This window comes from Phascolarctos cinereus, unplaced genomic scaffold (assembly GCF_003287225.1).
Source record: "Phascolarctos cinereus isolate Bilbo 61053 unplaced genomic scaffold, phaCin_HiC Scaffold_1;HRSCAF=81, whole genome shotgun sequence".
Classification (NCBI taxonomy): Eukaryota; Metazoa; Chordata; class Mammalia; order Diprotodontia; family Phascolarctidae; genus Phascolarctos; species Phascolarctos cinereus.
The window spans coordinates 220,372,187-220,399,801 of record NW_027555514.1 but is presented as its reverse complement, the minus strand read 5'-3'; the positions used below and the strand labels follow the sequence as shown (position 1 = coordinate 220,399,801).

The 27,615-nt window shown below is 36.9% G+C and overlaps 1 protein-coding gene across 1 annotated transcript; it reads left to right on the top strand.

Moving 5' to 3' along the window:
• Nucleotides 1–4,937: 4,937 nt before the first annotated feature.
• On the top strand, nt 4,938–27,381 carry PTGES3 (prostaglandin E synthase 3). The gene is made up of 8 exons (XM_020990306.2): nt 4,938–5,417; nt 22,072–22,185; nt 22,325–22,394; nt 22,996–23,094; nt 23,256–23,345; nt 24,604–24,666; nt 25,616–25,640; nt 26,149–27,381. Coding segments are annotated over exons 1-8 (483 nt in total). The 5' UTR covers nt 4,938–5,415; the 3' UTR covers nt 26,169–27,381.
• Nucleotides 27,382–27,615: the final 234 nt, after the last annotated feature.

Below are 27,615 nucleotides of genomic sequence, written 5' to 3'. Positions count from 1 at the left end.
TATGAAACTGTAAATCTCTAGTATTTGGGTTTTTCAATTTAAATTTGGATTTTTTAAGTATTTATTAAATTTAATGTCTTAATCCCAACATTGTCCTATGTCCCTTTCTAAACTTCTCTCTTCTGTATATTAAAAAAAGTTTATCAACTAGAAAATCAACAATAGATGATTCAGACATTAATCATTTCCCATATAATGGCCAGAAAATGAGGACTGTATATGAAACTATGAATCTACAGAATTTTTAAAAGTATATTTTTAAATTTAGTATGCTAATGCCTACTTGTATGTCTCCTTCTGAACTTCCTTCTATTTTCCTTTGTGTATTTTTAAAATGTTTCATTGATCCTTTTTTTCCTTTTGTTTTCCATTTTTAATACTCTCCCCCATGTCTTCAATTCCCCCCTACTTCCAAGTGAAAACCCTCCCTTACACAAATAAATATAGTCAAGCAAGATAAACCCACACATTGGCTATGTCTGAAAATGGATGTCTTATCTTGCACCTACAGGCCATTACCTCTGTCAAGAGGCAAGTCAAATGCTTTATCATCAGTCTTCTGGACTCTTGATTAATCATTGCATTTATCAGAATTCTCAAGTCTTTCAAAATTGTTTTGCATTGAAATAGTGAAGTATAATTGTATCAATTGTTTTTCTGGCTCTTCTCTTTTTATTCTGTATCCATTCATACAAGTTATTTTTTACAAGGCCTTTTTTCTGAATCCATCCCTTTCATCATTTCTTACAACAACAATAATATCCCATTACATTCATATACCATAATTTATTGAAGCATTTCTTAACTGATACATCCTTTGTGTGGTTAGGAATTCTCTCCCTTGTGAAAAGGCCCACTACATGTAAGTTCCAATGTCATATATGATCTAGCCTTAACATTAGTTTCTTCATCTGTAAAATGATAGGGTTGGAGTGGATGATCTCCAGAGCTAATCCTAATTTGAAATCCTCTTGGGCTAATTCCTTTCTAGCCCATTACTTGAATCCCACTACTTGAATCAACTGAACAATTTACTGTTTCATAAATATAGCCTTCCCTCCATGCATCTGCTCATGCTATTTTTACTACAAGGAATTCCTTTCTCATCATGTATATTTGTTGAAACTGTACCATAGATATTTGAGAATATGTCCTATATACCCAACTAGACCTGGGGTGGGGAACCTGAGGCCTTAAGGCCATATGTAGCCCTCTAGGTCCTTAAGTGTGGCCCTTTGACTGAATCCAAACTTCACAAGAACAAATATCCTTGAGGAGATAAGAAAACCTGGATTCAGTCAAAAGGCCTAACTCAATGAAGGAAGCTCCATGAGGGAAGAGACTCTGCCTTAGATAAATTTTGTATCTCATCCAGTAGCTGGCACAATGCATTATACATAGCAGTCACTTAATATTTATATCCTGTACATATACCACATTAAACTGTGTGATAGTTATTGGATTACAGGAATATAGATTTAGAGCTAGCAGGGCCCATTATCAAGGATTTTCCAATCCTACATCCTCATTTTACAGATGACAAAAAGTAGGCCCAGCTATTAAATAGCAAAACCTCTTGTACTCGTTATATCTCTCCTTCTACATTGTAAACTCTTTCTAGGTATGGAAATTGCTTTTTATCTTTGTGTCTCATCCAAACTACATGCTACAGCCTAGGAGCAGTACAGGTGACATTTGATTTTGATTTGAGCTCAACAAGCAGGAAATGCAACAAGGAATAATTTTTAACATTAAAAAGAAAATCAATATACCTATTTTTAATGCCAAGAAATTCTGCTGTCAAAGACAAATAGTCACTTAATTTGTGATAAGAAAGATGCTACAATAACGGCTCAATGCATCCAGAGGTCAATAATCCATGACAGAAGGTGAGGAAAGGACACAATTTTTTCCCCATGAACTTAATCATCAACAAACAATTTAATATATAAAGGACAAAGAGGATTGTTAAACTGTGAATTCCTTTACAAGTAGCCCTGGACAAGTCATTTAACCTCTCAGTGCTATGAGCAACACCTTAAGACTATCAAGCTGTAGAGGTGTCTACCTGCATTAGCAGAAGTTTCCACATCTAGGAGTTCCCTATCCCAATGAAATAACAGGTCTAATTCCTATCACTCTTCTATATAATAAGTATAAGGCAGTTAACAATATTGCTTTGTTTGTATCCCCTTCTGTACTTTGTTTTTGTCTGTGTGTAAAATATATGTGGGTAGGCTGCATAATATAAAGACATGCTGGCCCATGTGGCATAGAGAGCTCTCTGATATGAGACCTGATCCACTCTGTCTCTGAGAGAGGCTGCAATTTATTCCTCTTAAAGAGTAGGAGGAAGGCTTTCCCTTCACCACCAGTTTAGCAAAGAAGGGGCTCTAGGATACTCTTGGCTGGATGATCTCTTCTCCAATCTCATATTTACAGATATAGGAATAGAATTAGATGTATACCATGAGTCGAATACTCTAAGGGTATGAGTGGTGTTTAGCATAAAAGACACTTTCCCTGATTGCTCTCAAGGGAAAGTAACACCTTGACTAATACCAATTTAGCTCCCTCCCATCAAATACTAATTATATAAAAGACCATCAGAACTACCATGTACTTTATCAAAACGGGCAGTAAATAGAAACCAGAGAAGTTATACAGATTAGAGTCAGTAGACAATACAATACATCAGAATAAATGGGAGCGACTTGGGAGCAAGATAAAAACTTCAGCTCAACAAATAGTATGATCTGAGGGGGAGAAGGGAAGAATCTACTCTTAGCAATCTCCAGGATTGCAAGCATTGGAAATCAGGGACATGATGGGGGCCAGCTTCCCCAGGTTTGTGGCTCTGAAGAAATCACCAGTCCACCATTTAAAAGTCTGACATCCAAAAGTCTGCCTCTCTCTTGAAGTGCTCCAACAAGCTGAAGTCATAGCTCTGTTATATATTATATTCAGTGACTCTAGCTCAGGGTCTCTCAGGGTTATATCTTGTTACATATATGCTGTGCAGCACCAAGAGGGCTGTCCTCAGGGAAATCACCAGAGGCTTGGGTGAAAATGGGGTTAAATACACATCTAGAAAAAAAAAACTTACTTTAAAAAAAGTTACCTGTGCTAGGTGGTGGATAGAGTGACACATCTGAAGTCAGGAAGACTCATCTTCCTGAGTCCAAATCTGGCCTCAGACACTTACTAGCTGTGTGACCCTGGGCAACTCACTTAACCCTGTTTACCTCAGTTTCCTCATCTGTAAAATGAGCTGGAGAAGGAAATGGCAAACCACTCCAGTATCTCTGCCAAGAAAACCCTAAGTGGGGTCCCAAAGAGTTGGATATGACTGAACACAAAAATACTTTTTTTTTGCATATCTATTACTAATCACTAACCAATATTGGCCATGTCTGAGATGGTATAGCTCCTACTGCATCTCTAGTTCATCTGCCAAGTCTGCCAAGGTATGATTGGAAGGTATGTTTCATCATCAGTTTGTTTTTTGTGGTTTGTTCTTTTTGGCTAGGCAATGGGGTTAAGTGACTTGCCCAAGGTCACACAGCTAGTTAAGTATCAAGTGTCTGAGGCAGGATTTGAACTCAGGTCCTCCTGAATCCAGGGCCGGTGCTCTATCCACTGCACCACCTAGCTGCCCCTCACATTCCTTATTTCTCAAGGAGAAATCATATTCAATTACATTCGTACATCACAGTTTGGTCATAAAACAAACCTGTTTTGTTTCCAGTTTTTTGCTACAAACAAAAAGTTCTGCTACATGTTCTTGAACAGGTGAGTTCTTTCCTTTTGTGTCTGACTTCTTTAGGGTCAAATAGTCTAATGGTATTTCTGGGTCAAAGGCATATACAGTTTGTTGATTTTGAGAAAATAGTTCTAAATTGTTTTCCAGAAACCATGAGGAAATTCAGAAATCTACTATAAGTGCATGAATGTACCTGTTCTACCATAACCCTTCCAACATTTGCTATTTTCCTCTTTCATCTTCTTGGCCCATCAGACAGGTGTGAAGTGAAATAAATTGTTTTAATTTGCCTTGCTTTTATTAATGAGTTGGAACTTTTTTTTTCAAATGATTACGAATGCTTTCTTTTTAAAGACTGCCTCTTCATAGGGGATGAAATTTCAACTACTATGCATAAATCCTAGACCTGGCTTTTAGCGGATCCTTAATAAATATTCACCGAAAGGGTGAATGAATGGAGTGAAAGGAATGGTGGGATATTATAAAAGTCTGTGCCCATTCGGTCTTCCTTTCATCCTCAGAAGAATCCCGGTGTTCATTTGCCTCTCAATCTAATTCAATTCAGTAAATATTTATTAAGTGACAGGGTGCTCAGGGATATAAAGGAATAGTACCTGCCCTTAAGGGGCTTACATTCTACTAAGTTTCAAATTCTTCCACAGGGGTCGGCCAGAACCAGGCCCAGCCCAAAGTGGAACAGCCAGACGGAAGTAGTCTGGCCCCCCAAGACAAGGCCTTTCCCCTTCCCCTCCTCTTCCCCCTCCCCGTAGCCGGCTCTCCCTCCAGAGGAAGGATGGCGCTGGCCCAGGCCTGGGGGGGAGGGGCACGACTAAACTCTCCTCCGGCCTAGTTTTTTCTCTGCCTCGGCCTGCGGCGAGGTGGGGGGATGGGAGAGGGGCCAGAAGTCCGGCCTCCGCCCGCAGGCGAAGGGCCGGCCACCTCCTAGCTTTCCCAGCAGACCTCACGCGCCCGTTTCTTGGAGATTTCCCCGGGAGATCACGCAAAAGCGCGATCCCAGGCGGTTGGGTCGTCAACGGCTTTCCAACGAGAGGCAGCAGTGGGGGCGGGAGGAGAGGCGGGAAGAACTACAGGGAGGAGAGGGGAGGGGGGCAGAGTGGGCGGAGTCAAGGAGAGTGAGGGGGGGAGACTCCGCCCTTCTCATAGAGATCTCTAGAAAGCCGGGCTCGCGCCCGAAAGCCCAGGAGCGCGCACGCGCGAAGGGGCCCGGGCATTTTGCTGCGTCACTAGCGACTGCCGCCGCCGCCGCCGCTGCTGCCGCCTCTGTCGCTGCTGCCGTCGCCGCCGCTGTCGCCGCCGCCACCTTGCCTCGCCTGGCCTTACCGCCCCTCGTACGCACACGTTCATTCTCTCTCCTCGCGCCCTTTTCTTACTCTTTCCTCCTCCTCTCCCCGAACAGAAGAGCCTACTTTGTCGCGCGGTGCATTGTGGGACCCAGGCCAAGCCCGCCGCCGTCGCCTCAGCCGCCGCCGCTGCCGCCGTCTGAGGGGAGAGAGCGAGGGAGAGGAGAGGCCGCGACCGGAGGAGGAGGAGGCACCCGAGCCGGAGCCGCCTGCCCGAGGGAGTCGGAACCGCCATTGCCGCCTGAGAGACCCACCCGACCCGTGCGCCCGGCCCCCCCCACCCCATACACAATGTGAGTGTGATACCCCGCCGAGAGGAGGCCAGCCTGAAAGGAGGACGGGAGGCAGAGGCCGTGCGCGGCTCGTGGACGGGGCGGGAAACCGATCCTCCCCAAGTCCCTCCCGGCCTGCGGGGCCCGCGCCCCCGTGGGGGGAGGGTTGTAGTCTAGCCCCACTGGTTGGAAGGAATCTTTAGTGCCATCCTCCTCAGGCTCCTCATGGGAAGCCTGAGGGCCCCCTTCCCAAAATTATCCTTTCCCTTCCCCCATCCCCGCAGGCCACGGGGCGCCCCTCGGACTTCCTGGCAACGGGGAATAACCGGGCCTTTGCTCCAGGAAGTTCCTGCATTATGCCCGAGTCCCCGTGGCTCACCCCCGGGCCACTCATCTCCAGTGACCCCGTTACTGGCTGAAGGTGCCTGGAGGGATGTACCCTCCTGGGTCGGCATTTCCTCAGTGCTGGCTTTCCTGGGATGACCTGCCATGGCACAACGCCATGTGCTGTGCATTTGGGGTAGGTAGGTGGCACCCTGGGAGTGGCGGTGAGCACGAGTTGGGGGCACCATGTGGCCTGCAGCCCAGAATAAGTAGTACTGGCCACGTGCAAGTCATCCCACGGTGGGCCCGTGTTATCTTGACATAGTGCGGTTGCCCGTGTCACCGTGACATAGGGGTGTCCCCTTAGGGAAACTCACTTATTTGCGGTTCCCCCTCCAGGCTTCAATGTGACTGATATTCCAGTGAGAGAGTAGGGTGCAGTCCCAACACTGCAGTTTCCTGGCAGGGAGGAAGGTTACTACCTAACAGGTATTTTGCACGTGTTGACCCAAAGGACTATTGGGTGGAGTTTTAGGAGGTAATGTTCTACCTTAAAATTGTAGGCGAGGTAGGTATTCCTGCCTTAGTTTACAGTTACTTAAATCTCAGTGATATTAGTAGATCTTAAAAAGTGTTTTGGGAGGCAGTTTCTCAAAGGTGTGCAGGTGGTGGGGCTCACATGCACATGCTAGAAGTAGAAGTTAAAGGAAAACAAAGGGAAAATGCCTCGCCTCTGGAATTTTATATATGAGGTGGCACTACAAGGTCTAACATTTTTCTTCAGGTGTATTATAATTAAGTTTAGTACTAACTTCTGACTAAAATTTAGTGATTGAGTAGTAGTTTTAGACTTCAGATTTAAGTTTCTTTAAAAATAAAACTAATGCCTCAAAGGCATTCAGCACTTATTAAAATTACATACTGATAGAGTGTAGCAGAAAAATGGTCCAGGAGACTAACCCATAACATAGCATCCATTTGATTGAAAACATTGTGAAGGAAGCATGAATTATCACAAAGGGTTACTTTTCAGAATGTGAAACGGTCTTTGGCTAGAAAATTCAACTGCATATGTGAAACTTTTCCTCTTCTTGTAATCTCACATTTTAAAATGCCCATCTTAATTCAGTTGTAGCTTTTCTTCATAGAATGTTTGGAGTTTTGATTATTGCAATAGTTAAAAAATCCAGGTTTTTAGGAACTAACATTAAATTCTTGCCATTGCTGCTCTCAAAATCTCTAGTTCATCTAGCAGAGTTGTATCCATTTTGAAAGCCAAGGGTTTGATCTGAGTTGAGGAAATTTGCAAATAAGGTTTTAGTAATCAAATAGTCAAGAAACAGATATCCAGTTAATTATCTTTTAACTTAGCTGCATGTTCAGAAAGTTTTTGAAACTAGTTTTTAGTTACCTGTACAATGGAGAGAGGAGAAAGACCATGTACATGGATGAAACTTGGGTAAAAATCAAGGAAGTAATCAATATTCCAAAAGGCATATCTTAGAAGGAGTGTATTTTACAAGACTAATGGCTTCAAATTTTCTGATTTTTGAAGAAAAAATTTTTGGTTTTGATTTTGTGACATCTTAGGGATGTGAATTTATAAAATGAATATTATGATTAAGTTAAATTGGAAGAGACCTTTTATGGGTCATCCAATCTTAGGAGGAATCTCATCGATAAGGCTTCATGTACCTTAACATGAAAAGCAAAAAGGAGGAAAAGGGCGTTTTGTGGAGTTTTTTCCTAACTGGGAATAAATGGCAGTGATTGCCCAGCCAAACATCTTTAACATTTTCATCAAAGTTTTATTTGTCTGTTTTTGTAAGGTGCTTAGAGATCGCAACACAATATCATTTGGGGGAGGCAGATATTAGCATCATCTTTCACCTATGAAAATGAGGACCCAGAGAAATTTTGTGCTTGACCAAGATCATTAAGTTCTTTATGGGAACTAACCAGATTCCCAGCCCAGCAGGGAAGGTAGATTGGTGTGGTGGAAAGAACACTGAATTCAGGAGACCTTGGTTCAATTCCCAGTTCTACCACTTCCTCTTTATGTGCTCTTAAGCACTTCATTTATCCTTTTTTCCTTTTTTTTTTTAACCTGTGAATTGGAGCCAGACTAGATATCTATTAGCTTTTTTCCAGCTCTTTACAGTTTGAGCAGTTAAGGGGGAAAGCTCTGAATTTGGAATCAGAAGATAAGTATCCTTATCTGTATTCATCCATCTCAGTCATACCTGTGTAAGTTAGGCAAGTTGCTTAATGTCTCTGGATCTCAGTTCTTCTCCTTAAAAAAAAGAAAGAGTTGTACTAGCTGGCCTTCCAGCTCTAAATCTATAATTCTTTAGCTTTTTTTCTCTACTTTTGGAGGAATCGGCTAGTCTTTGGCGATTGAGTTTTTTAAATTGGAACTGATAGCTCCCTTTAATCACTATGATCATTTTCTTGAGGTAGAGTTCTGGAAGTAACTTTTCACTTCTGCTTCTTATTTAATTTCATTAATTTATGAGTTATTGGAATCAAATTATCAAACATTGAGCAACATCTTATTTACCTTAGCAAAAAATTAGTAAGTTTTGTAAGCTTGGTGCACGGTAACAAAGCTCTTCATCCCCTCCCGTCTTAAAAAAAAAATAGATCTAGTGTCTATATTTGGCTGAGCAGAGATTTCTATTTGGAAGGAATACTTGATAAAACTAAGGAAGGTTAGTGATGTTTTCTTTTCATTCAGGGTTGATTTCCTAGTCACTGTAACATGGCAACTGATTTTCATACTGTAAACTAAATCGTACTTTAATCCAGAATGCTGTGGAAGTGGTGAATGAGTGTGAATAACAACATACCCATAATTATTTTTCTCATTGATAGTATTTTCCTTGTTCGGTTTCCCAGATTCTGATCTCAATTTGATTGAATCCCATCTAATGTAGTTTCCTGAAGAGTAAGTGATTATCATTTGGAAAAGCCTTTTCAACTCTGAGTGTATATTGGTGTTAGGGAAAGAGCACTGGGTTTAGATGCTGCTAAGCATCTTGGGCAAAGTATTTGACCTCTCAGCTTCAGTCTCCTTGTATGTAGAATGAGAAAAAAAAATGATCTTTTAGATCCCTGACAGTTCTGAATCTATAATCCAATGACTTCAATATTTAAAGCTTTTCTGCCAACAGTTTTTGTCATTTCTGAGCCTATAGTTGTTGTGCAAAGGAAATGCTGATTTTGATATTGGCTCAAAAAACCTATTTGGAAACATAATATCTACCTATTGCCTCAATAATTAGTGCTTGAATAACTAAAGGTATTTATGTTTTGTATTATACATACTGCTGTTTGTTTCTTTAGTACACGTATATTCCATCTGGAGATTAACTTTCAACGATAAATCAGTGCCTTTTTCTAAGGTTCTAGGAATCAATTATTCATATAGGAAGTTTAGAAAACATGTTAGAATTTGAAGATTTTGATAGTAGTCATACTGTACGGTTGTATAGTATTGGAACTGTAAGTGAATTATTTCTTGGTGCTTGACATACTGAATAATCCTAGAATTGAAAGGGATGTTAGAGTCAAGCATCTCTTGAGTCCACCAAACTGTCCTGATACCCAGGGATAATCTGGAAGGCTGTGGTTGAAACAAGGTAACAGTGGTATCACTATATTTGAGCTGGAAACATGACTTTAGAGAACAGTTAAGTAACTAGTCCACAATCTCTCATTTTACATTCATTCCATAAGCATTTATTAAGCACCTCCTATGTGCCAGGCACCATGTTGTGCTATGTTCTGGGAATACAAAGACAAAAATAGTTCCATCCCTCAAGGAACTTATATTGAGAGGAAACATGTATGCACATATATAAATACAAAATACATACAAAGTAATTTTGGGGGAAGGCATAGCAACTGAGTGCCTGAGAATGATTGATTTGTTTAAGATCATGTAGAACCCTGCTAGTTCCTTAATTTCCAAGGAGTTAACTGACCATTGTTTTCTTGGTTCACATCCTATTTTTGTTTCTTATTCTATAGTTTGTTTTAAAAGCTTATTTCTTGACCTTTGCACATAATTCACGAGTGTGTTCTTAACTTTATTTTATAGCTTGGGTCTGTGCTTCATCTGTAAGATGGTGATTAGAATACCCACATTTCTCAATTTAGGTAAATTTGTAAAACACAAATTCTACTCCTTAAGGGGAGAGGGAGGTCTGGGGGAATGGTTCATTTATCTTAATCTAGAAATAGCATTACAGCTTTGTGGGCAAGTAGGAAGAAAGTTGATAGAGACATTTGAAGAAAGATAATTAAGGCTTGTATGACAAAGGTAGAGGCAGTGATCAATAACAGTAGTTGGTTTAAATGCTTCTGTTTGGATTAATAACTGAAGCTTGCTTAAGTCTTTTTTGGGTGCTTTGTAAAAACACTTTGGGGGGAAAAAATGGTCCTGGACAAATATGTCAAGTAAACTGCTAGATATTGTCTTTCTATAGTAGTTTAAGGGAACTTTTTTGTAATCTTGTTTTTAAGCATTTTGTATCCCATTGAACTGATCTGACATACTGGCTTTATGACCTTGGATAAGTCACTTAATAACTCCAATCTGTCAACAAACATATTTAGTACATAACTATGTTCCAGGCACTGTTCGTGGTGTAATTGCTTGGGGTATAGGGGCAAAATTATAGCCCCTGCCCTCAAGGAGCTCACTTTCTAATGAAAGAGACAAAATACATATAAAATACAAGTTCATTGTAAATGGAAGTAATCTCAGAGGAGATTGGAACTCTCAAGTTAAATTGTAGGCAAGGTTGTGATCAAATTGGTAGTGGAAATTCCAAATAGGAACCTCCCTACACTGATGAAATTACGGGTCTGGTCAATATATATATATCACCTAGGGAGGAAAAAACATCTATTACTAACAAACTTTTTGGAAACTACATTAGTTAATACAAATATTAAAGACTGCTTACTGAAAAGAAAAGCCATTAACATTTGAGGATTCATATTGTAGAATTCTAAAACTGAAAGATAATGTTATCAACCATTTCATTTTAGAATTTGAGACTAACACCCAGCTAGATTGGTAAAGTGATTTGTTTAACTTCACACAACTAGTGGATGGCAGATTAAGGCATTAGGATATAGTTCTGCACTGTAGTCTATTTTCATTCAGACTGCTGCCACCTCTCTTGTTCAGGCCTCTTATGTAGACTGTTTATTGTCTTGGCTTCCTAACTGGTTTTTGTGCTTTCCCTCTCCTTTCTAATGTAGCTTGCATCAAGCTACCAAAAAGAAATCTTATGTACAGGTTTGACTATGTAGCTTACCTCTTCTAAACCTTCAGTAACTCCCAATTGCCTGTAAAACTAAATTAAAATTTATTTAAGGCCCTTCTCATCCTATTCTTCAACTTCTACATCCTTATTTCACACTATATCCCTTCATTTACTCCTGTAAGTTCCAGCATAATTCTTAACTCCACCTCTGTCTTATATAATTCCTGTCTTCAAGATGCAGCTGAAGGAGGACATTCTACTTGAAAGCTATTCCTGATCCTCTGAACTGTTAGTATCTTCCCTCACAAACTAACTCATATTTACAGATAGCTCTTGCTTTATGTAAATTCACATTACACAAGTTAGACTTTATGTAAAAAAAAATTTGAAAGAAATCCAAAGGAGAATTCTGAATAAGGGTCTGATTGAGCTGCTAGCTGCAGAGATTGCAGAAGAAAAGGAAGCTTTAGTACCGAGGTCACATCAAAAAGTTTCACAAAGAGTTGGCAGAAGCATTTCATCTTTTGGGTGAAATTTTTTCTTGTATTGAAAAGATAGAGCCAAATACTTCAACATACCACCCACTTTAACTTTGTATTAACTTTATTGTGTGTACTTTATTATTAACTTGACCTTTCATTTCATAATTCTTATTATCATGGTACAGTATTTGACATGTCTGATTTTAGTACATTTTAAGACTTGTATAAAAGGTATTTGTGTATGCCTTTGTTGTATAGGCTAAGTGAAAGTGGGTGGGTAAGGGCAAATTCACATTATGTAATATAGAGGGCTACAGAATGGTCCACTTAAATCAAGAACTGTCTATTTTGCCTTCATTCTCTCCCTCTTTCTTCCCAGCCTCTTTTCTTGCTACCCCCTTCCATGTATGTGTATTCCCTTGGCACATAGGTGCTTAATAAATACTGATGGTTAACTATATTCTTAACTGTTCCTAGATTATTCTGGATTCTTTGTAAAATAATTATCTTCCACTTGCTGTCTGTGATCTTGGGCAGTCATTTAACTCTCTGCGCCTCATTTTCTTCATCTGTGAAATGAGAGTTGAAATTAATGACCCTAAGGTTCTTCCAGCTCTAAATCTGAGTCTGACTTCATTTCACGTGAAATCCTCTTCAAGGCCTGATGGCGTAGATGGAGCTATGGTTTTCCCCTCAGTGATTTCTTCAAATTTCCTTGGAACGCCTTAATCTCTCCTTTGTCCCGCTCACACTATTCTACTTCTTATAATAATTTATGGACTTGTTTTCTCCTTTGTCAGCCTTATGAGGGCAAAGGATGTTTTGTCTTTGTATCATTAGTATCTTGAACAAAGCAGGTGGTCAATATGTTTTGAATTGGTTGGAAGGGAAAATATGTGTATTTTGTCTTGATTTGTTTAAAAAAAACTGTCGTAGTGGTGATACTCAAAGGGACTAGTTTCAGGGACTTAGCAGCTGTAATGCTGCTGGTGCTCTGGGCTTATAAAACAGTATGTCTGTAAAAATGATAAAGGTATCTTCTTTTGGAATTCCTTGACCAAGAAATCCTTTTTTGTGTGATGTGTTCTAGTCCCTGTAGATTAATAAAGTTTTATTTTGTTTTTTATTTGAATGTTGTTGACAGGTTAAGGAAGGACTGTGCATAAGCTCAGCTATATGGTTGGTTTTCCTCTCTGAATGAATTTGTCCTTATTTCTCATACCATTCCTGTAGTATTATTTACTACAAGCTGAAGTTATTTTGATGGTTTCTTTTGGTGACTGTGGGGTGGAAGTGAGAGGAAGGCTTTGGGGAGGCTTAAGACTGAAAGTGAGTTATGTCGTAACTGGAATCCAAATGTTCTGATTCTTAGAACCAAGTGTGTGGCTTAGTCTATAAAAGAGGGATAAGTGACTTGCCCTAAAAATTTGAGGTCTGCATAGGTTAAGAATATCTGTCCTGCTTGTGTTTGAGAGTTTTGGAGGATCAAATGAGGTAGTGCATGTTAAAAGTAATGTATAGAGGGACAGCTAGGTGGCACAGTGAATAGAGCTCTGGCCTTGCAATCAGGAGGACCTGAGTTCAAATGCAGCCTCAGACACTTAACACTTACTACTTGTGTGACATTGGGCAAGTCACTTAACCCCAAAAACCCTCACCAAAAAGCAAAAAAAAAAATTTAGAGGGGTATGGAGGGTCATGGATATAGAACTAGTCAAAACACCTACGTCCAGAAGCCTGTGACTTATACTGGCTGATTAATGCTAGGCAAGTCACGACCTCAGTGCTCCTCAGGCAACCTTCTAAGACTCTTAAGTTGCTATGCAGGTACTGATCATCAGTATTAGTATAGTAGTTCCTCATCTGGGGCTCCCTAGGACACTGAAAATTTAAAAAAATAAAAAGGTAGATGTAGGTCGTTATTGCTTGTTGTCATAAAGGAGAAGGTAATGATAAGAAGCAACAATTTCAGAGAGCCCTTAGTTAACTTCATATTACTGATTCTCAGCTCTTGTGTTTTTATACTCTGATAGGTTCAAAATCTAAGTATTATCTTGTATTGTTTACTGTTAACTTAAATTTTTGGAGTGTTTCAAGACTAGGTTTAGGAATGATTGCTATGTATTAGTCACTTTGAAGGAAAATTAACTAGTATTTTTCTTCATAAGTTTTAATCTTCTCCAACCAAATGAATCTAGATTGGAGCCCTAACCTCCCTGCCCCCAAAGAGGGTTAGTTCACATTGACTAATTGATTTAGCATAAATGGGAACTGTAGTTTGATATATTTTGGCTATACAAGTCCTAAAATAAATTTTAACTCAAGATTTACAAAAGGTCAAGCACTAGTATGCTTAAGTGCTATAGTGAATCTTTGATCTTAGTCATTTATTCCCCTCCTGAAGCTTATCCATATTCATTCTGTGTGAATGTCATATTATCCATGCCTTTTAATTCACCTACTGAAAGTGTTCTTTGCATCCTGTAAAATATGTTTGGGTAAGTGCCAATTCCTTTGTATTGTAATTATCTCAAATTCATTCCACAGTTGAATACCTGTTATGTACAAGGTGCATAATTCATTATTTTAATATTAAACATTTCTAGCATTTGGCATTACTAGAAACAATGGTTGTTTGTGAATGTTGTAAATCTTGTTTATACAAAGATTTTTGTTTCAATGTTAGTAGGAATCTATATGATAACCAAGTTAAAGTTAATAAAAAAGTGATATTATGTGTGCTTTTTACAAGCTTATAGCATAGCATAGCAACGAGGATTTTTCATTCCCCTAAATTGAAAGGATAGGATTTTGAAATATTAATTACTTGCCTATTAAAGGGCCCATGGTAGTGCTTATTTATTCAACCATGACATATCCATTGCATCCAAAGGAGTTGTTCCTCATGGCCCTTTGTAGGCATTAATCACACTATTTGAGCCCAAATCTTTTGAGGGGTTTTTTTCTCTCTTTTTAAATGAAGTTTTAGTCTTGGAACATTGTAAATAGGAAAATACTCTTTGTATACTGATACCATAACTTTAGCTATTTACACTAATAAAAATAGACATAAGTCTAGAACGGGTTAATATTACTCATATGCTCTTGTTGAGTCTTATTTGTCTGCATATGTGTCAGAATTGATGCCTGTGTTTCTCCTTTCTGCCATTTAGAAAATAAGATTTCCCCTGCTCTGGACTCTATCATTCTATCTCCTGGACTTCTATAATATGCATTTAAAATGATCTTCAGAATGTTGACCCTGAGTCTCTCCAAGATCTGAGTTCTAAAAAGATGTAAATATTGAAGGCAGGAAGGTGGATCAGTACATTAAAGGTTCTTAGCTGCCTTGACTAACAAGCAAAGTCTAAGAACCACTTTAGCCAAGCTTAAAAAATAAAAACCTCATTGTTACAGAATTAACCATAAGATAACAGGGTTTTTGGTTTTGGTTTTTAACTCAAGAGTAACTTGAATAAAGTTCTGGAGGTGGTAGCAATATAAATTCTATTGCAGAAATCCTTGAAGTATTGAAGTAAAGAGTTCTCATGAAGACAGTGGTCAAGCTAATTTTCCATAACCCATCAAAGGTGTGGAAGCAGTTCTTGTGGTGTCTGAAGATTATACTGTGTCTGCTCTTTAGACAGTTACATAATTGAAAATTTTGTTTTTAGCTTTCCAAATAAGTGTTTCTTCCTATATTGTAAAGAAAAAAGTAGTCAATTAAAATTGACTTTGCCATGAAGAAAAAGTCTTACTTTAATTTCTTTGAGAAATTGATTTTTTCAGCCAGTTCTGTGAAGCTCTACTGCTGCTAGAAATTTCATTTTAAACAGTTGGCTTTATGAAAAAATAACTAGTAAACTGGTGTGGCTGGTTCAAATTATGTCTCTTTTTCAGCTTATCATGAGATAACTTCATTTCTGAATCACAAAATGTTTACATATTGATCTTTTAAGATGGCTTAAAGAGTAGTGTTTATGGTATATCTCAGAAATTAAGGCTTTCTTGGCTCATTATTGCAGCACCTTTTAATAGACTTTACAAGAGTAAATATCACCTCTAAATGCTCAAAATTCTCTTACATCCTCTCCTATAATGCTGCCCCTTCCCCAAAAGCCAACAAGAGGATAAGAAGGATAAGAGTAACATTAACCTATTCTGGATTTATGTCCATTTTTAGAAATGTAAATAGCCAATGGTATGGTCAAAAGTTGATAACTAATACAAAAAGTATTTTCCTTTTAAAAAGTTGCATGATGTAGCACTTCCTTTAAAAAGGAAAAAAAAACAACAGGAAATGTTGGCTTCAAATAGTGTGATTAATGCTTACAAAAGACCATGAAATAACTACTTTGGATGCAATAGATGTTTCATACTTGGTAAGTGAACACTACTGTGGTCCCCTTTAATGGGAAGGTGATAATATTTCAGAAACCCATCTTTTCAATAAGTATAGTAGTAATTTTTTTCCCCTCAAGTGACTAAAAGCAGCCTGACCGTAGTAGTTTGGGCTTTATTAATAAAAATTCCTGTAGGATAGAAATCTCCATTGTAAAACACACACACACACACACACACACACACACACACACACACACACTCAATAAGTCAAAAGCAGATGAGAGGTAATGTGCGCTTGGACAAGTCTTTGACCTTCTGAGCCTCAGTGTACTTGGCTTCAAAATTGGGGTAATGTAATGTTCATGGTTCATATAACCTATCTAGATAAAGTATTTCCAGATGCTACTTAAATGTCCATCTTTTATTGGTCCTCACCTACCTTCTCCAGCTCATTTTTATATAGGAGGAAACTGAGGCAAACGGGTGACTTGCCCAGGATCCCATCAGCCAGTAAGTATCTGAGGGCAGATTTGTACTCGGGAACTCGTGACTCCTCACTGGGCACTATATCCACTGCACCACCTAGCTGCTCAAGCAGCTTAGAGACTTCATCTTTGAATTCAGGAGTGCCTAGTCCAATACGATAAATATAAAAAAAAAATTGTCAGCCATATATCTTCTTTCTCTCCACTACTTCAGTTTCACATTTACTCAAGTCAAAAGACATCATTTTGTCAGTTGTCACTGGCTGGCTTCTTATATTCTGATTTGCTAGTATATTTCATCCTTAAAATTCTTGATGTAGGGAAATGTGTTAAATTACAAAGGGTAGTAAGAACTATCATGTAGGATGAGATTATCAAGTATAAAGTAGCAGTTGTGTCTTAGACAAACCTGAAGTAATAACCAGGGGGTTTGCTAATAGATGTTGCTCTCTGAAATTGAGGATATACTTTTAAAGAATTTAATCTTTGTTATTAACATTTTCTCCACTTCTGAACAATTAAATGATTTGTAGCATTAGATGATTTCCAAGATATAAATGCTCACGCCAAAAATTTGGCAGTCTAGCAGTTTGAGCCGATTCCAGCAAACCCCTACTTGCTGATCAACATTTTAAAAGTCTACTATGCTAAAAACGTCAACTTAAGCTTAAAGAATTTTTAGTCTGAAATAGGTTGTGATTTGTTAGTATTGACTTCTGTCATTTCTGTCATGTATTTTCCTTTTGCCTAAATATTTTCCAGGTTCCTAGAGTGAACTGAAATTTGGAGTAATTCCTAATTATGAGGATAAAATCAGGAATAGAAAGAAGTAAGATGTGGTGATAGTGAAATTAAAGAGTTGGGGAAATGCTTCATAATTCTTAAAGTGCTACAAAGCCTTGCTATACTACTTGCCTCACTCCTGATTGCCATTTAAATTATTTTCCCATAGGATACCTATGGCTATTAGATTTTTTTTTTCCTATGGGGAAATATGTTCTGTTTTTAATAATAATTTAATATATTTTGTTTTTAATTCAGCCAGCTTGCTAGAACTTCCATGCTACATAAAATGAGGAGTACCTGATGTATTACTGTTTCTTGGAATAGGAGGACTCTTATCAGCTCCACATCTTAAAAAAATAAATAGGACATTGGGGGAGGGGAACCTCCAATCAAAACTTAGAGAAGAATTTAACATTACATGACAACAAAGTTACTGGGGCAGCCAGGTGGTGTAGTGGATAAAGCACCAGCCCTGAAGTCAGGAGGACTTGAGTTCAAATGCGACCTCAGACCAAACACTTGACACTAGCTGTGTGACCATGGGCAAGTCACTTAACCCCAAATGCCTAAAAAGTAAAAAAAAAAAAAAAGAAAGAAAAACAAAATTACTTGGGTTAGCTATGGTATCAGGACAGACAGCTTTTCCATCAAGTGTCATGGGGTTTTCCACATTTACATATTTTCCAAGTAGTTAGAAAGGAAGTTGAGCCTTTAGATCTAGAGGTATAAATCCACTTATTAAAAAAATGCCAAGAGATATTAAATAATTTTGAAGTGGAATTTTGTTAGTATAATCTGGAGCTGGATTATAAACCTAATCATCTTGTTGGGACTTAGCAAGGAAGGAAATTACTCAACCCACGAAAGAGAAATGAGAGAAATTAAAATTTTTTGCCTCAGATTTCTGGATTTGTGTATTTCTTTAACATTTCATTTGTTTTGGAATTTTACTTTTGTTATCACTAGGATATATTTAAGTTACTATCAGGAGAGTTGAAGGGTAATTGCCTCTTGATAGATAAAGAATACTGAGACAGTTTCTTCTTGTCTATATATAAACAGCACATGATCAGGTAGAGAATGTGTTTGATATGCTTAATTAATATAGAATCTTAGTCCATTTCCTGTATTTTAAAAGGGGAAAAAAATGACACCCCGCCCCCCAAGAGACTTCAGTTCATATTCAAACCCAAGTTGTCTGACCCTTAAATCTATTGCTATTTTCATTTTGCTCAGGGCTGTATTTGTCCATGGCAACCAAGTCAGGACTGTTAATTTTTTTATTTCTACTAGATTTTCTCTTTACTTTCCAAAATAGCCACATACATCAGGCTCTTACTTCCCTATTGTCCCTTTTTCAGTATCACTATCAATTCATCTTTTAACCACCACCCCTGTTGTTCTTCCCTTTCCTTGACAGTAATCCAAAACAGCTTGCTAAAAATTGATATTTTTCTACTTAAAGGTGCTTGTTACTGGATATAACCTTGATGCCTGTTCAATTCAACTAAAACATTTACTAAGCATACATTATAAGCAAAGCAGCGTACAAGATACTGGTGTTTTAAAGGTGCTATATACATTTCCTAGCTTCAGTGTGCTTATCTAATAGGGTGGTAAGAAACACCAGTAATTGTTATAAAGTATCCATTAACACCTGTTTGGGTGGACTAGTTGTTGTTCTGTAATTGTGGGGTTAAGGGACAGGATGTATAGTGGATTGGTTTTTAGACTACCTGTGAACATTAAGTTGACCATAGCACCGTTAAATGTATTAAGGTATTTATCCAAAGACCAAAATACACATATTATTGGAGGAATTGAACTATTAATTTTTATATTCTTGCTATAAGTAAAGACAGTGGAGTGGTCAAAAAGTTGAATTGTTGACCTTGCATTAAGACAGGAAATCATCAATTTGTGGGACATGTTATCTCTTTGCAGGACTTTTGTTAGGTGTTTGCAAAAATAGTATGAGAAGCTTAATGTGTCAACATTTGTTGCAGAAAATAAAGAGTTAGAGGAATTCTATGAATAACTCGATAAGACCTTTCAAATTAAATCACCATTTTAATACTTCAGTTACTTCAGTGCAAAGATGAGCCAAGAGGAAAATGGGAAAGGTTTGAGAATGTAGTTCAGAAATAAAAAATGAAAGGTGCCAAAGACAGGTAGACTGGCAAGAAGCCTCACACCTGTATTATTAATATATATTTTTTAAAGTGTCATGGTACTAGATATGGTGAAGACTGTATAACATCATAAAAAATAAAATTGGTGGTACTTGATATCTTATTTCCAACTTCACTGTGTTTCTACAGACAAAGTTGCTAAGTTGAGGTCAAAATTTAAAACATATTAGAATAAATGAGAAAATATGGATACAATTAAAGCAACTCTAACCTATCCAAACTAACTTTTGATGCCCAAAATAGGAAAGGGCTAGAACAAAAATTGACACAGACTATAACACATGGTCTAAGAGTTTCAGATGATAATCACTATAGTGAATAGACTGAAAGTTTTTGAACTACTTCAGGCAGGAAACTATTGATCTTTTTTCCAGGCAGAGAGAGTTAGCAGCCAAAGGTAACTACATTTGTTTGAAATATAAATTTCTTTATAAAATCTTTGGGGAGGATGATGGAAGATAATGAGCATTATTACTACATAAATCAGTAGGAAACAGTGGAAAGAGAAGCAGACTTATTAAGAACTGACTAAACTAAAGCAACATGAAATTGGAAAACTAACAGCTGAAAAATGGGACAAGATCTGTGAAGATTTTTTTGTAATATTGTCTTCATCAATGACAAAAAATCACATTAGAATTCTCGTGGTCCCATTGTGTATTACATGAAGAAGTAGAAATAGGGTACTAAAGAAAACGAAGACATAATGAACAGCTGAACTACCTTTGAGGTGACACAATTGTGAGAAATTGTTTCCCAAAGTACTTGACAAAGAGGGGAAAGGTGGGAAAGTGTCTGTCCCATATAACTACTTCACATTTTTTTCAGAATTGTTGAGAATAATCTACACACACAAAGGGCATCCTTGACAAATGTTTTAAGAGAGAACATACATTCATAAACAGACAGTTGAAAGATAAAGAGAATATAAGATCCCATGAATTTTTTTAAAGCATTTATTTGGTAGAACAAAATACCAAATTTTGTAAGATTCCTCCAAAAATTCTCATTATGTAGATGTGAAAATCGTTAGATTCCTAGAAAGATATAGGTAGAGATAACATTAAAAAGGGAAAGTTGCTTTCAGTCACATCCAATGTCCTGGGCAGAGCCCAAATGGGAAGGGGAATCTCTTCACAGATTTTTCTTTTTGTAGATGGCATTTCACTGACTGCATCAAGATCCAAAACACTGCAGAATCTCCTAAATGAAATCCATACTCAAAAATTTCAGGCTAAATATACAACCAGGAAAATCAAGTATATGAAAAACGCATATTGTCCAAGTTTCTGATACACAGCTGAACACATAACTCATAAGCTCCATCCATTATGATGTACTGACCTGAGCCCAGAATTAAATAGAGTAAGCTAGATTGCCTTTAGGAGATTGAACAGGGCTTATAATGACCTAAACTTTTTTGTTCTTTCCATTCACAAATAATTCTCAGGTCATGGTAGGTGTTAATATCTCCCTGGCTGGATTATAAATACCTTGAGTAAGAACAGGAATAATGTCTTGTTATCCATAGTTTGTCTTGACAAAATGATTCAGAAACACTTAGAAAATCTGACTCCCATATAATTTTCTGCTGTTTGGGATATGTGTCTTTTGTTCCAGGCAGGATGGAAAATTGAAGGCAGGGAAAACTTATGAATAAGAAACTTTTTTGAAAATTGAAATAGGTGCAATGTTTTAGCACCTTTGGTAGATCTAAAGTGCTTTGCCACTTTAGGAATACAAAATTTACTTTCTGTATAACTTTACATAAAAATAGTTATCTATTTAGAGCACTTAAGGCTGGAGTGGGGTAAATGGAAAAAAATATTAAGATCTTCCTTCTCCAGTTATAATTATTCTTTTTCCTTCCCTTGGATGCGGGCATCCTATATTCCAGTTCTATTATATTCTGTTAGTTCCTAGTACTAGCCACAGTCATAATGTTTTTGTGTCCTAAAAATTATTAAGTTGTGTACACTCCTTAAGTCAGTGATACTGCTTCTAGGTCTATACCTCCAAAGAAATCAAAAAGGAAAAGGACCTGCATTTAGTAAAGTATTTATAGCAGCTCTTTTTGTGGTGGCAATGAGTCAGAAATAGGGGGAGCTGCCCATCAGATAAATGTGATGGAATACTGTTAAGATGTAAGAAATGATGGAGGGGATTCAGAGAAACTTTTGAAGACTTGTATGAAGTGATCAAAAGTAGAAGTCAGGAGAAGAGTTTTATACAATAACAATATTGTAAAAACAATTTTGAAAGGCCTAAAAACTAAAATCAACTCTGACCAACTGCAGTTTTAGGGGACATCATGCTATGAACTCCCTACTTATAAATGATGGACCTAGTGCAGATTGTCTTTTTTTTTTTCCTTCTTTTGACATGGCCAATATTGGAATGTGTTTAACTATGCCTGTTTTTACAGGTTTGGGGTTTTTTTTGCTTTTTTAGTGGGGAGGATAGGGAAGATAATATGAAAAGGATGTGGACCTGAAAATAGAATATTTTCACATTGAATCAGTTCATTGATTTTATAAAGTGTAAATTAATTTTGGGCACTGCTTGGTTGGAGGGTTGAATATTTCAGTCCTCATCTGGAAAATATTAACTACATTTAGAAATTTGTGACATCACTATATTGGCAGTCTTTTAGTTATAAGAATGATTCAACAGATTTAATGCAGTGGGAAATAATTTTTCTTAAACCTTGGGGGTTATGTAACTATTTTGTTGCAGAGATAAAGTTTATTGTAGCTTAATTACTCTAAATTCTGTCTTTCTAGGCAGCCTGCTTCCGCAAAGTGGTACGATCGAAGGGACTATGTCTTTATTGAATTTTGTGTTGAAGACAGTAAAGATGTTAATGTAAATTTTGAAAAGTCCAAACTTACTTTCAGGTAAATTGTTATGCTATATAATGCAGCAAAAATCAGTCCATTTACTGAATTATGTTTGTCTTATTTATATTTTTTGCATCTTAAGCCTTTTAAAAAATTATTTCACCTATATAAACAGCCTTTCATTCTTTCTCTACAGTTGTCTTGGAGGAAGTGATAATTTTAAACATTTAAATGAAATTGACCTATTTCAGTATATTGATCCAAATGTAAGTATTCTAGCAAATATGTCCTCTACTCCCTTTTCAAAACAAAATATACATTACTAAGTAGCTGGTAATTTTGCTAGTATTTCCTATTATTCTCCACTCCTGTAATTTTTTCCACACATTAGGTGTTTCTCAGTCTCTCTTCTGGCTTCGCAATTATAGAAACTCTCTAATTGTAGACTACATTGTATGTGTACTCCATTTGACTTAAAACCCAGTCTATCACAGGAACATTATAATTCATTTTTAATTTGAGATTTTCTTCTAAAAGGAAAGACAGGTATTTCTTGGAGGCATCATCACTCTTGTCTATACCTTGTCTATGGAAGGAAAAATGAAATTAAATTCAACTAGTAACCTAAAAGCACTTTCTGTGATTTGATGTGAGTGAAACTTTTATGATTCTGGAATATATTCAATTTTCTGTCTGGAGGGAACCTAGGAAAAGAAAAACAACAAAGCTTGTAGATGGGGAGTGTCATACCATCTGAAATAGCATTTTTTAATTTTATTTCTTTTTTGAAATAGCACTTTGTAATACTTTATTCCTTTTAGACTCATTCCTGCAGACATAAAATAGAGGTGGTTCTTTATCTTTTAGGATTCCAAGCATAAAAGAACAGACAGATCGATCTTATGTTGTTTACGGAAAGGAGAATCGGGACAGTCATGGCCGAGGTTAACAAAAGAAAGGGCAAAGGTAGGCTCTCTGCATAACATGCTAGCAGTATTAATGATCTTTTATGAGCGTATAACATGGCTGTAAGTTCACTGTCACATCCAACAGTGTGCATGCTGTAGGAATTCTAATGATCGTACAAGTGAACTTAATCAGAGGGTAATTGTGTGTTTATTCCACAGCTCAATTGGCTTAGTGTGGACTTCAATAATTGGAAAGATTGGGAAGATGATTCTGATGAAGACATGTCCAATTTTGATCGCTTCTCTGAGGTAGAATTTCCTTCAGACTTGTTTAAGCTTTTAATCTTACATCTCATGTGTGTCTAGTTTGCTTCAACTAACTTAATGGAAATCCTTGGATTCATTTAGAGTTCAAACTGCACATTTTCAGAATCAGTCCATAGTAAACAAAACAGCTTTGGAATCCCTATTGTAAAAAGTGAAAACTTAGTGATTATCATTTAATCTTGTAGAGTATACCAATCATAAGCATTCCCTGAGTTTAAGGAGGTTGTATGTCCTGATTGGGTATTCTCATATTGTTACAGTTTAGTAATTTAAACTTTGGGGATCAGGAACCCTTTTACAATACATGTCAAAAGAATGAGGGAATTGTGAAAGGAAAGTTGATGACTGCATTTTGATGATATGTTTTTTCTTGATATTTTTATCTACAAGAGGGCTAGATTGGTGTTAGCCAGTATATCTTTCTTTTATTGATAGTCTTTGTGTCAAGCATACTTTTCTCAGTAAAGTTTGTTAGTCTTACTATTGCTTTTCTTATAAAAATAATAGGTATTAATAATTTTTAAAAATCATCTGCATTTCCCAATATGCTCCCCTCACAAGTTAACTTCAGCAAAACTATATCAGATTTAGGATTTTTTTTAATGTAGTCTTAGATTAAGAATAAAGCAGAAATCAAACATAAATCAAAATACCTCTGTGTAAAAATCTTTACTTAGTGAAATTTGAGATTATAGATTCATTCTTCTTTCAAAGACTGGAACAGTAGAACAAACTGTATTACTCTCAGAGAAAATTGTGAGGCTACAAGGGTGGTTGGCTTTAAATGTTGGGAAGAGATGCTATGAAGGAAATATGCTATACAAGGAAATAATTTTTGTGTTGTTCCAGAAGGCAATTAGATGTACAAAAGAATGAACTCCTTGAAGTAGTGAATTGTCTGTCACTAGTGATTCTAGCAAAGGGTTTAAATGACCATTTGTTAACAGTGTTATAGAAGGGATCTCTCTTTTGCCTAAGAGATTAGGTTAGACTTCAAAGATTGCTTTCGGTCCTAAATTCTGTAAAATTTAAGGGAAAAAAATGTAATGAAACTACATTTAGGATCATGCTGTGTTTGCAAAGCATTAATACAAATACAGTGTTTGACTTGCCGGTGATTTACTAAGGACAAATGTGACAGATGTAGCTTTCAAAAATTGATATGTTGATAATGAATTTTACTAAAAGATTTTCTTTTTTATTAGTTAGTAAGACTTAAATGTTAATATTCTTCAAACAGATGATGAACAACATGGGAGGTGATGAGGATGTAGATTTACCAGAAGTAGATGGAGCAGATGATGTAAGTTGTTTATAATTTGGCCTGGTAACTTCTGCAGTATGTGTTAACAGTGATGAACTTAAAGTCAAAGGATTAATTCTGGCTCTGCCACTCACTAACTCGCTTTGTGACCATAAGCAAATTATTTAATTCTCCCTCAAGTTAATTTTCCTTATCTATAAAATGGAGAATAGTTGTAATTATCTACATTGGGAAAAGCTTTTTATAATTTCTAATTTTAATTCAGTTTAACAATTGTGCTAACTCATACATACTGAAGGAGTGCTGAGGAGAAGTGGAACTAGAAAAGGTCAATCAACCATTATCATTTATGGCAGGCCTGCACAGCATTGAGGACCACTTCTGGCCTGCCAAAGGATTTCAGGTGGCCCTCAGAAAAATGTAGAGTATTTAAAACAGACCTGCAGCAGGCCAGATGTTGTGCAGGCCTGATTTATAGGATGAAAAAAACCTGGTTTTCATAGAATATACGAATTGTATGTAATTCCTTAATTTTTAAAGATACAGAAATTGAGGGTGACCTTGGCCACAGTAGTCAAGTAATTTGTTAATGGCAGAATAAAGTCTAGAACTTTTTGGTTTGTAATTCAAGTACTCTCTCTACAACATCAGACTTCTTTTCCTTGAAGGGCAAGGTTCAAGATGGAAAGCACCTCCAGTTACCAAAGCGAAGCCCAGGAGGCATAAGTCATGGGAAAGTGCATGTACTCATGCTAGGATGTAGGCAAGAAGGTCACATGTCCCAGTAATAATGTGAAATATCTGATCAACTTTACCATTATATTTAAAGCATTTGTGTCTAACTTGCTAAGTGCTGATACTTGTGATAGCCATGTGTTTTACAGACTGCTAAGAAAAAAGTACACAGCTTCAACTTTATAGAATTTTTTTTGTTAAGCAAAATGATATTCAGATCCATTTCATAACTTTGTTTTCTTTCATTTTTTAGGATTCACCAGACAGTGATGATGAAAGTAAGCTTTTTAAAATTTGAAATAAGTTATTTATGTAAGTGTTTTAGGCACTCATCTTTAAATTCAGATTCTTTCCACTTGAGCAGACTTTCTGCTATTTACTTCTTTCAATTGCCCAGGTTCCTTATCACCCCTGAGGTAATTCAGGAAATAATCCACTTAATGTTGTTAAGCAGAGCTGGGAAGGTTTTGACCGGTTCTTTCTTGTGTCTGCTATGCTTTCCTGAATGTTCATAATGTCTTGAGGCATTGAGCTATATTAAATACACTATTAATAGTGCAGGAGAAAATCTCCTGAATTCTCAGAAGAGAGACAATAATTTGAATCTTTGTGTAGTGCCAAATTTAAGTAGCTAAAAGCATAAGTTTGAATGATTCTTGGAGTGATTTGGGGCAGCGCAGACAAGTTGGCTGAAAGGTGAGCCAGAGTGGATCTCTTCTTTTCTGTGCTTAAGTAAAGTGAATGTTAGAAAGTTCACATTATGCTTTCCACTGACTTTTCTTTCAGAGATGCCAGATCTGGAGTAAAGAAGAAAGTGTTGTCTTCAGGGTTTTGGGAAAGAAAGATAACTTCATTGCAAAATTTTCATAATTGAGATAATTCCTGCGTTGGTAGCTCTAAAGGCAGATACTGTATTTGCCTACTTTAATCCATTTTCAATCTGTTTGTTTTAAAAAGGCTTCACTAAGGGTTGATGTGTACTATTTGTATGGGTCAGTTTTAAGTCAGCTGAGGCAATAACCTTATGCATGAACATTTTTTCAGACTTCCAAGAAGCAGTTGAGGTATAGGCAATGGACACAGTCATTGCAGTGTAAAAAAAATGAAAAAGGTTCACTGGGTCTCTTTACTGCTTTATAACGCAGATACTGACATGGTAAGAAAACTTAGCTTATTTTAAGTAGTTTAAAATCACTTCCCCCTGATTCAGCAGGGTAGATTAAAGAGAATTTTAAAATGTTCAGATTTTAGTACACAGGATCAAACTGTTAAAGCAAGTTTAATTGGCTGACAACTTAAGCTGACATTGCTGTACCTCCGGAGTGTCTTCAGGATTGTTCCACTAATGTTTTATTTAAAAAAAAAATTATTCAGTTCACATTGTTGTATTTAAATGATCACTAGTTAGTGTTCCAAATGTATCTTAGCTAAAACTAGTGAAGCCCTAATTTAAATGGTTATGAAGCCTGTACATTTGGTATTGTTTGACCCTTAAGCTTTTACATCTCTTAGTATGGAGGAGGAAGAACAGCTATACATTGTTGCTTGTCAATCTGTACATTTAGACCAAATTTGTATTTGCACTGTCAGTATGGAAAACGAGTGACAAAATGTTTAATACACTATCGGAATTTTTTTTTGCCTTTTTTTTTTTTGGACTCGGCTTATGACAAGGCTGAAAAAAACTTCAATTTGTGTTCAGAACAGTGGGGATTTTTTTTTATGTCTGCATTCTTTCTAATAAACAGTTGAAGACTTCTTGGCTGTCCTTTTAAGTGTCTGGTTTACTGTAATTTCATGTATTCTTACTATTTACTGGAATGGAATTTTTATTTTTACTTGAGGAAGAATATAGTAGAACTATTTCCTCTTAAATGAAGGAGGATTGTTGTAATGTTCCCAGGAAACCTTTTAAAAAGTGGATCTGTAATAGAACTTGTAGATACACTTTACAACAGTTGAAAAAGAAAGTGTTGTGATTTGACTGAAATAAAACTAAATGTGTTGTCCTCCTCTAAATCTTTGAGCTTCTGCATTTGAGCAATTTTTGTACCCCTCAGCTTCTGCACCTTTGTCATGCCATTGAAATGCATCCTATTTCACCCTTCACTTTGTATATTCAGTGTTTTCAAAAGAGCTCTCTACAAAACAGTAGAGCTAGGAAGGGAAAACTCTGAGGAAAGTCACGGCCTTCCTTTATCTTCCTTAGCTCAGTATTACATAAACCTATTTTACAGACGGTTTTTTGTTTTT